Genomic DNA, 11331 nt, shown 5'->3' on the forward strand with positions numbered 1-11331 from the left:
AATATATATATTTCAATGTTTTGCAATTTTGGTCATTTTTTTAATCTAGAGTGTCGATGTGCTACTAAACACGCAAATGTCACATCAACGTCGTATTAGTATCACATCAACATCACGTCTAGAAAAATAGCTAAGATCACTAAAAAAAACTAATATAGCTAGATAATTAATGAAATATAATTGGATAATATAAAATACCAAAATCACAAAAAAATAAAACATACATTGTCCAAAATGTAATTATATATATCCATTAAAAACTTATCGAAACGTCAACTCCAAGTCTCCAACCATAACCTTCTAAATATCTATGAACATGACATGCATATGATGCATGTAAATGATGCATGTGTCACCTCTAATTAATTAGCGAAATCACACAATATATATTTTTTCATGAATGGAAAACATGCAATTTTGTTAATATTAATTAGTAATTAAAATTACATCGTTTTTCATCCACATGGAAAAATTTTCAGTCTCCAAACAAATGGAGAAGGGGAAGAGAAGCAAAATGTGCTATGTTATAAGCAATTAAATTTGCATTTCGCTTGCAACATGAAGCATCAATAGCTTGAGTTGATTCCATCATATTGTGGATCGACAGAATGCATGCCGCGTGCACTTGTGTAATTCATGTCCTCCTCCTTCCCCATGACTGCTTGCACCGAGGTAATTAAGAGAGTCCGAAACAACCAGAAACCTTCGGATACCCCTTGCTCACACATTACCATACATATATAACTTTTTATTAATTTATTCTTAACATGTGTATTAAATAAAGGTAAAATAAATTTTTTGATCCAGTAACTTTATTTTCTTTGGGTTTTGGTTCATTAACTTTTTCGATATGGATTTTGGTACACTAACTTTGCATTTTCAGTGTTTTTTGGTCTAACTGCATACGTGTCAGCTTCTGATTAGTCCACGTCATCATTTTGGACCAATTAAAAGTTGACATGTATGTAGTTGGACCAAAAAACACTGAAAATGCAAAGTTAGTGTACCAAAACCCCACATTGGAAAAGGTAATGGACCAAAATTAAAACATGGACAAGTTAATGGACCAAAAAACTTATTTTTCCTTAGATAAATATAGCTCATAACAATCTAAAATCTTCTTAATCAGATTGCGTTTGGGTTGATGGATTTTAAATTAATGAATTTAAGATATATTTTTGTTATTTAAAATTTAAAATAAATAATAGAATAAACTAAGATACATCTTTAGCATGTTTATATAGTATTTCATGTTAATTATAATTAATATCGACTTGATTCAATAATGATGTTATTTGAATTTTTTTTACTTTATATTACTAATGTATAAATAAATAAAATATTGATTTAACATTTGATACATTGTTCTTGATTAAAAATAAATAAATAAAATTATATATGATTGAAACCATGTATAGATTTCAAATTTCAAGTACATCATCAGGCACGTACAATTTTTTTCAATCATTATAGGACAATCTGGTAGAGGAATAACTTCGAACAAGACTGATACTGGTTGTGTTTCGAAGAGCTTTTAGAAAACATTTCTCAACTTTTATTTCACAAAAATTTCAAAATTTTATGAAAAAAAAACTGAAAAATACTTTCTAAAAACTCTCTCAAACACTATCTTAATATTTATATCACGTCCCTTATAATATGATCTGGATAATAGATAAGATAATGGAAAGACAACATATATACCATGTTAGCTAGGACACTTGTCCCCTATTTTTATACTATAGGGTCCATCAATAATCATAATATTGTTTTTTAGGTCTACTTGGAACTAATCGACAAAAAGTGAAGTTTGGTCCGAAAAAGTGACCCTTTCTCAATTTTTTAAAATTAAATCAATCACTTTTAATGCATCCTTGGATCCCCTCGCAAAATAATCCACACACTGAGTACGTGGCAGCACATAAAAGTATTCTAAAGTGACCACTCTATTATAAACTTGACATTTATAATTGCATTCGACACAATTTAAATCTATATATGCTGTGTGTGTCACCTGTCACGAAAAATACATATGTAGGTGTCACTTATGCGAGGAACCATCTTTGAATATTAATACATCCAAACATTATATATATAAAAAAAAAATATTCGAGAAAATGTATATTTTTTTAAAAAAATTTACATAGCCCGAGATACCTCGACAAATTTACTACTAATGGGTCGAGTCCGGAAAGCAGTACGTGGGAGACGCTTGACTCCCCCACGTGTATTTTATATTTTTGGTAGGTAACACTAAAAGTGCAAAATATCTAAATCCGCCACGTGCATAGTGGATATATTTGTAATTTTGTACATTTCACCACGTGGCGGAATCTCAAGGAATCTCCCGGGACTAAACGTCGACGTTTCGTGTTCCCCGTGATGAAGAAACCCCATCATTCTTACAAAAGTGTTGTGTGACCCAATGGGTACTCGACAACGTACGGGCCCTGGATTGCGCTTTCTCGAAAACCGTTAATCAATCAACTGTTGACGTTGTTTCGACGTGTTTCCTGTTTCTGTATAAATTCCCAGCTTGAGAATTTTAGCTGGGATTGTTTTGAAATTAACCAAGCTAGCTACGAAAGAATTTGTATTTATTTTGATCTTATAATATATATATATTAATGAGCGCGAGTACTTCTTCTTCACAGAAACTGCAAAGAACCGCGGGTTCCGGGGATGATCCCTCATCAGATTCTGGGATACTGAACGAGCGGGTACTTGTGCTGGTGTTCCAGTTCTTGAAATGGGACATCCACGTCCTCTGCCGGACCGCCTCCGTGAACCGGCGGCTCAGAGCGCTGGCGAAGCGGCTGCTGTGGCGGGAGGTTTGTCTGTTCAGGGCGCCGCGGATGGTTTCCGCGTTGACGGAAGGAGCTCGAAACAGCCGTATCGTCGGCGGGTGGCAGCCGCTGGCGAAGCTGCTCTTCTTCTGCGGTGGCTGCGAGCCGACGGCCCATTTCGAGGTGTCGCATCCCCGACCGGGTCACTTCGTGAGATCGACCCGGTTCTCGAAAACCTCCGGGCAGAGCTTCCTGACGAAGAAATGCCGGGGAGACGTTCTGTACGTGAGCGACCCGTGCGAGCACCCCACGTCGGAGAAGGATCGAGACGACGTCGGGATTTACAGGGGAGTGTTTCGCGAGTTCATGAAGTCGAGGACTCGGGAGTTTCTGATCGGAAGGCGGGCGGATTTCGACGACCGGGTGAGGTGTACTTACTGCGCGGCGCGCGTGTGGAGCATGACGGCGGCGAGGCTGATCCCGAGGAAGAGCGCCGCCCGGAGGCTGGGATCCAATGACGACGCTTTGGAGTATTTCGTTTGCTTGAATGGACACTTGCATGGGACCTGCTGGCTGGCTCACCTGTCGTCCGAAGAAGAGGAAGGAGCCGACGACGATGGCGGCGAGAATAAAGACGATGCTGCGAGTGAAAGCGAGGACGAATACGAAGAAGACGGTGTATGATTTCATGAGGAATGGAGACGTATATATCCATGGATGGATGGGAGATTGAAGCCTTAGCTAGCCGAGTTGTGTTGTGTGTACGTTTGTTTCGAGTTGCATGATTTTCAATTTTGCATGCAAACTTGTCCCTTTTTTTTTTTAATTAATCAGTATGGGATTAATTTTAATATGGCTTCAAATTTTGGAATCTTGATATTAAACCATTCATATATTATGGGCTTATAATTATAATTAATTTTAAAACTTTAATTTTTACGAAATTCGTTTTATCCATATTAACTTGTTATTGTTGATTCTCCAATAATTTGAAATTTAAGGTTAAAAAATGATAGAAGAGGGATCAAAACTTTAAAAGAAATCAAATTATTTAACGTAAAAATTTCAAACTAAATTACATTTTGACTTTCAAATAAATCACACCTTGCGTTTAAAACTAGGGTTGGTTCGGATATCGACTTTTTCAAAGAATACCGGTACCGAAAATTGCGATATCGAAAAACCGATACTGTACCGAAATTTCCGTATATCGAAATATCGCTATATCGAAATTTTGATATAACATAAATTTCATACCATTTTTACTGAAAAGTTTCGGTATATCGAAATTTTGTACGATATCGTATAATACCGTTTATATCGATATTATTTTAAAAAAATCTTGTTTTTCACCATAAATTTATATCGTCTATACCGTCTATATATATACTGACTTAATTATTAATATATATTTAATTATATGTATATTAATTAATTTTAAAAAAATGAATGTTGTTCGGTATTTCGTTATATACCGAATTTTTCAAAAACATATACCGGTACCGATACCGAAAAGTTCTACCGGTACTGTGAAGAAGTTATGCAAGGAAAAATAAATGCTAGCTGCAGAGTTTGGAAGAAAATTGAAAAGTTGAAAATTTTAATTAAGTTGGAATATTATTTGGTAACTAAGTGATTTTAATATTAGTTTATATATATATATATATATATATATATAATATCCTTAATTGGATAATACACATTTCTCTCCATAGTTATGGAGGGGAGTATCCAATAGATTTTCATTTATAATATTGTATTATTTTTCATAACACCATGCGACCAGTTAGATTTTGATTGAATTAAGCATAACCCAACACAAAATTTAAGATTAAGAAAGACACAAAAATTAATTGATTAACGAAATTTTTTTTTTTTGAGGTTGCAACGTTCTCTAATTTTTTTTAAAAAAAGATCAAGCACTCTATAATATCGTCTATGGTTACTCTAGCTAGCTAGCTCGTTCTCGATTGGAATAATTAAGTAATTTATCACAAGATTTGGAATTTAATTTTATTTTGATATTGAATTAAGCATAAGCCACAAAATTTGAGATATTTAAGAAATACACAAAACTTAATCGATTAATGGAAAACAAAATTAGAAATTGCAAGTACTCTCTAAACGTTCTTTAAAAAGATTAAATTATATATTATCATAGGTCACTCTATCTCGTTCTATCGAAGTAATTAAGTCATTTATCACATTAATCCACAACTCAAGTGTTTGATATCAGTCATGTTTTGGTAAGTAGGCAAAGTGTTTGATCCTAAAATCGCATATAACTATTTTTTTGGTAAGAATTAATCATGTTAAAATTTTCAATATATGAGTATCACCGACTACAGTTAATTTTTCTGTAAATATACAAGTATTGTTTGATCCTCCAGCCATACAATAATATTTTGGTCAGAAATCATATCAAGTCAGAACCATTTGGTTTGAAATATGACATAATGATTATAGTTTCAATTGTTTATGGAACTCGAGCTAAACAGATGAAATAATTAGAATATATAATCAATTAATGTGATCTTATGAAGAAAAAGAATCATAAATTTGTAAAATCCAATAGCTGTTATGGTTGTTTGCTGTTATTTTGCTTATGAATCGTGTTTGATGTTGCTTAGCTACGTGTCCATAACATGAATTTATTACAATCTGACTCTAGTATATATTACATATATATTTTGTAAAAAATGATACAGAACGATGATTTTTAATTTTTGACAATTTTAATCTAGTAGTAAGTAGTATTACTTGATCGTATAATTACATCTTATCTCATATATTTTTAGTATTTTAAATTTAAATAAATGAAATTATTTGTATTTGAATAATTTCATGATCTAGAGTTGGGATACCGTACCAAAATACCGAATTATCGGGATCGTATCGAAATTTTTTCGACATTTTTTCGGAATATCGAATTTTTTTCGGTATGGTATTTGTATGGTACTAGTATGGATTTTTTCCATACCAAAATTTCAGAATTTCGATATCGGTATCGATATGAATTTTTTTCATACCGTATTTTTGATATGGTATACCGAAAACCAACTTCTATTCATGATTCCTAATCAAAATATGTATTAATATCTTAATTCCTAGGCCATAATTTTCACAGTTAAAAGCAAACGAAGGAACATGATCTGTGGTATGAAGGTTTAGATGAATTATGACAAGAAATGACAATATCGGGACAAGTGGAGGCATTTTATGAATAACAAATTAACAAGTAACAACATAGACACGTTCAAACGTGTTATATTTCCAATAGTTACATTATATTGGATCTACATATATATTCCATTTGTATGCATAAGAGGATTATTTAACGACAAAATTAGGGATATAAATAAATAAATTGAGAAATATAATTTTTTCGTACATTCAAATTTTAATTTAGTAAAAATTTTCGAGAATAAATTGAGAAATATAATTTTTGTACATCCAAATTTTTATTTTATAATTTTTCTAGCTGACTCGAAATGTTATATCCATCTCTTGTCTATTATTATTATTATTATTATTATAGACATTATTTAATTAAGTAACTTTTAATTAATTGATGAAGCTTGAGATTAAATTACGATTATATATATCTTAACTTAATTCTCAACAAAACCAAAATTATTAGAGAAATTGATCATTTTATACGGTCACATCTTTTTCTAGACATTATATTTTATTTTATTTATCAAAATGACTCATTATCTTTGTTTGTATTTTAAAATTTTTAAATCAGATAGTTATTACAAAAAACTTTTGAATATTTAATTCATCACGCGAGTTCTAAAAATAACATGAAAATTAATTAACATAAAATAAGATTATTTTTTTAAAAAAATAATATAAACTTATAATGACTTGTTCTACGTGGGGAGGGAGATTTCACTTTTTTTATGGATCCCGCGGGGTATATTCGTCATTTAAGGATTCGAAATTTGTTGTCCCATCGTAGGATCGGTTAACGATAACTTAACTGTCCATAAGAAGAAAACTCGCAAAACCAATGAACAGTTGGCCGTCCCGATCTTCTTGCCGCCTCCGCCCATTCTTCCCCCAATTCTTCATTGCAGAAAGAACCCTAAATTCATCCCATTTGGATTCTTTCATCAAGTCCGGTTGATTGGCGAGGAGATTCGGGGCATTTCCCTCCCTTGTTTGGCGCCTCTGTTTTCTGCTTTTTCTCAGGTAACGAAAAAAAGATTCTTCCTTTAAAGTTTTTTTGATGTTGATTCTTTACAATCTTTAATCAGATATATTAATTCTTTGTTCTTACAAAACCTTTTTGGTGTCATGAGTTTTCTTGATTTTTCAGACATGTTTTCCTTGTCCAGACACAAGGATTAATACACATGCGAAGCGGGGAGATTTTCCCCCTTGAAAAAATGAATGAAGATCTTATATTAAGTTGCTAATAATAGTTGTAAAATCATGTATTCGCGTTAACTCGCAGTTGAACGGCAATAATCTTGGTAGAAGAATATGGCTAGTGTTCAAGACATTGCAGTATCAGCAGCCATCAATCTTCTCTCGGCATTGGCATTTCTTCTGGCCTTTGCCGTTTTACGCCTTCAACCGTTCAACGATAGAGTATACTTCCCAAAATGGTACAAGAAGGGTATAAGATCGAGCCCCAAGTCCTCGGGTCCTCTGGTGAAAAAGTTTGTAAACTTAGACTTCAAAACATATCTTAAGTTTTTGGATTGGATGCCAGCCGCATTAAGGATGCCCGAACCTGAGCTGATCGATCATGCGGGGCTTGATTCTGCTATATATGTCAGGATTTATCTTCTTGGGTGAGTATATATGCAGGAACCGACGTTTTATTCCTATGTTTTTTCATGTTACTTGTGAATGACTGACTGCGCTGAAAAATCCTGAATGCAGATTGAAGATATTTGTCCCAATAGCTGTACTTTCTTTTGCTGTATTGGTGCCTGTGAATTGGACTGGGAAAACACTCGAGGATATCGCCGATTTAACATATAGTGATATTGACAAGCTTTCAATATCCAATGTGCCTTCAGGATCTTTGAGGTGGGTGTTGGAGTCGTTTTTGCCTCGTTTTCTGATATTTAAATGGGGCTGAATTTTCGATCTTATGTCAGTGAGGTCTCTTATTTAGGCAGCCCTTGGGAATAATGGTTATATCTCCAAGAATTATGTGTCAAAAAATTTATTGGTGAAAGTAAATAGAGTTGCTTGATGTTTTTCTAATTTTTTATTTCAGGTTTTTGGCACACATAGTTATGGCTTATGTATTCACATTTTGGACTTGCTACGCCCTGTACAAAGAATACAGTATCATATCCAGTAAGAGATTACAGTTCCTAGCATCTGAAAGTCGTCGTCCCGATCAATTCACTGTAAGTGCACAAAGCAAAATACCACCTTTTTCTCACATATTTCATATGTCAAAATATTGATTTTCAGGTCCTTGTGAGAAATATTCCTCCAGATCCCGATGAATCAGTGAGCGAGCACGTGGAGCATTTCTTCTGCGTCAATCATCCGGATCATTATCTCACACATCAGGTCGGGTTTTATGTTGAAGAAAGATCAGAATGGGAAATGAACTTACCTGCACAATGATGGACTATAATTTCTAAATTTTATTCTGAGGTACTAAGGTTTTTTTTTTATCGTCTGTCAAAAATTGTATTTCAGGTAGTCTATAATGCAAGAAAACTGGATAAATTGGTGGAGAAGAAGAAGAGTTTACTCAATTGGCTTACTTATTACAAAACACGACTCGAGAGAAATCCTAAGAAGAGGCCACAAACAAAGGTTTTTATTCCTCCAATGTTGGGTTTGGTCAGTGGAATCTTTTCATTTTCAAGATATGAATTTTCTCATCTGATTTTAAGTTTGTATAGACAGGTTTTTGGGGTCTTTGGGGAAAGTCAGTGGACTGTGTAGATTACTATACAGAACAAATTCAGAGGATAAGTGAAGAAGTAAGCTTTTTAACTTACAGCGCGCCTGAATTTTCAATTCAAAGTTAAAATTTTTAACAATGCTACATTTTCCTATCCATGTCAATTTTTTGGCCTGCTCCTTTTATCGGTGCATGTTCTACTTTTCCCAATCTTGGTTCATGCTCTCTGTTTTATTTTCAGTTTGGTAATCTGCTATATTGTTTCTTTCTCGTTATGAAATGAAGCAACGGGTATATTCACGAGTTATGATGAAAGCAGAAAGACAGTTGATCTTTCTATCAAAAGGCTTGATGGAGCCACCTTTCTTTAAGCTCAAATCCATTGCATTTTTTGCTAATAACATTTGTTTGTCCTGCCACGAGCATGGCTGCCTAATTGGCACAACGACCGAAACATGTCATTGGAAATGTTGTATGGTTTAAAAGATTTGAGTTGTACCAGTATATCCTGTTATATCTTTAACTGTGGGCACTTGGCCCTATAGTCTGCTTCTTTTCCCTATTTCTAAAATCTTTTTATGTGGATTCAGGAAGCTGTTGAAAGGGAAAGGGTCATGAGTGACCCCAAGGCCATAGTTCCTGCAGCATTTGTCTCATTTAAATCTCGATGGGCTGCAGCTGTTTGTGCTCAAACTCAGCAAACGAGCAATCCAACGGTTTGGCTTACAGAATGGGCTCCTGAACCAAGAGATGTTTATTGGGATAATGTTGCAATACCATATGTTCAACTCGCCGTCAAAAAACTGCTGATGGCTGCTGCTTTGTTCGGTCTCACGTTCTTTTTCATGATTCCTATTGCCATTGTTCAATCCTTGGCTAGCATTGATGGCATTAAAAAAGTCCTCCCATTCTTGAAACCGTTGATTGAAAAGTAGGTGAACATGACTGGTCTTTCTTTAAGCCAGTGTTTCTTTGGTAAAAGCAACATCTGACATATTGATTTTTTTCGTAGGGACGCGATCAAGTCTATCATTCAAGGCTTTCTTCCAGGAATTGCATTGAAAATATTTCTGGTTCTTCTTCCAACAATACTAATGATAATGTCTAAAATGGAAGGCCATACGGCCCTTTCGTTGTTGGAGAGAACATCAGCTGGGAAGTACCATATATTTTTACTCGTCAACGTGTTCTTTGGAAGTATCATCACTGGTGCAGCGTTTGACCAGCTCCAAAAGTTCCTTAATCAGTCCCCATCAGAGTATGCTATCCGCGTTTTCGTTAAAATTTAACTCGAGAAACATCATTTCTTGAGTGCTTATTCAAGTTTTTTTCCCTTTTTTCCAGGATTCCAAAAACATTTGGGGTTGCCATTCCAATGAAAGCCACTTTCTTTATAACATATATCATGGTCGATGGTTGGGCTGGCGTAGCTGCGGAGGTTCTTAGATTGGTTCCTTTAATAATGTTCCACATCAAGAACACATTCTTGGTGAAAACCGAAAAAGACAGGGAACTGGCAATGGAACCTGGTTCTATAAATATTGCCACATCAGAACCTCGCATACAGCTATATTTCTTGTTGGGACTCGTATACTCAGTCATCACACCTTTTATTTTACCTTTCATCATCATATTCTTTGCCTTTTCTTACATCATATTTCGCCACCAGGTTTGTTTAATCTGTCACCCCTAATACATTTACAATGTTTTGCATCTGGTTTGAAAAAACAACCAGGTTTTTATGATGGTTCTTGTTTTTTTTGTAGATCATTAATGTTTATGTTCAGAAGTATGAAAGTGGTGCTGCGTTTTGGCCAGACGTGCACCGTCGTGTGATTATAGGACTGATAATATCACAACTCTTGCTAATGGGACTTCTGAGTACAAAGAATTTTGCTAAATCAACTCCAAGCATGCTAGTTCTGTCTATCTTGACCATCTGGTTTCACTACTTCTGCAAGGGACGGTTCGAGTCAGCATTCGTCAAGTTCCCACTTCAGGTTAGTAGCCATCCTATAAACAGCATGTTAGAAATCTTATCATAGATGAAAGAATTCAAAATCATACAATGAAAACGAGCAGGAAGCAATGGTGAAGGACACGTTAGAAAAGGCGACGGAGCCGAACCTCAACTTGAAAGCATTCTTGCAAGATGCTTACGTGCATCCGGTGTTCAAAGGTATCGAGATAGATAGACCGGAGGCTATTGACGATGAAGAGAATAATCCACTTGTTTCTACAACGAGAAACTCACGCAGGAGTAGTAAAGCTTGTTCTGGTGGCATCTCTCCTGAGGTTATACTAGAAGAAGTCACTTCTTATTTGACATGATTTTTTTTTTTACTCGCAGATATCCATTCTTTGGACAAAAAGAAAAGAAATGATTTAAATTGTCAATATTAGGTGTGAAAATTCTTTTATTTACATGCCCTTTTTTGAAAGATTAGAGAGGGTCTAAAAGTGGGATTTGCTGTTGAATCAATACTCTTTGTAGCAACATTAATTTGAAAGCAGAATTTCAACTGTAAGAACTTATTTAAATTATGTTTCTTCATGTCCTTCCTTGTATTTTTCACAGAAACAGAAAACAAATTGGACAAAACAATGATACAAATTGTGAAATTTTGGCCATTTTTAAGGGCAGCCTGTAATGTGGTC

General features: G+C 34.5%; 2 protein-coding genes across 2 annotated transcripts; both read left to right on the plus strand.

Annotated features, from left to right (window-relative positions):
* The first annotated feature begins 2627 nt into the window (after nucleotides 1-2627).
* On the plus strand, nucleotides 2628-3470 carry LOC140888802 (EID1-like F-box protein 3). Its single transcript, XM_073296505.1, has one exon. The coding sequence runs from the start codon at nucleotides 2628-2630 to the stop codon at nucleotides 3468-3470; it is 843 nt and encodes a 280-aa protein (XP_073152606.1).
* Nucleotides 3471-6814: 3344 nt separating this feature from the next.
* On the plus strand, nucleotides 6815-11195 carry LOC140889262 (CSC1-like protein At4g02900). Its single transcript, XM_073296976.1, has 12 exons — nucleotides 6815-6983; nucleotides 7249-7591; nucleotides 7683-7832; nucleotides 8026-8161; nucleotides 8229-8330; nucleotides 8463-8582; nucleotides 8672-8752; nucleotides 9264-9604; nucleotides 9686-9931; nucleotides 10018-10342; nucleotides 10440-10673; nucleotides 10756-11195. Exons 2-12 carry the CDS (start codon nucleotides 7278-7280, stop codon nucleotides 11002-11004), a joined length of 2298 nt encoding a protein of 765 aa, XP_073153077.1. The 5' UTR covers nucleotides 6815-6983; nucleotides 7249-7277; the 3' UTR covers nucleotides 11005-11195.
* Nucleotides 11196-11331: the final 136 nt, after the last annotated feature.

The sequence above is a fragment of the Henckelia pumila genome, chromosome 3 (assembly GCF_033568475.1).
Source record: "Henckelia pumila isolate YLH828 chromosome 3, ASM3356847v2, whole genome shotgun sequence".
NCBI lineage: Eukaryota > Viridiplantae > Streptophyta > Magnoliopsida > Lamiales > Gesneriaceae > Henckelia > Henckelia pumila.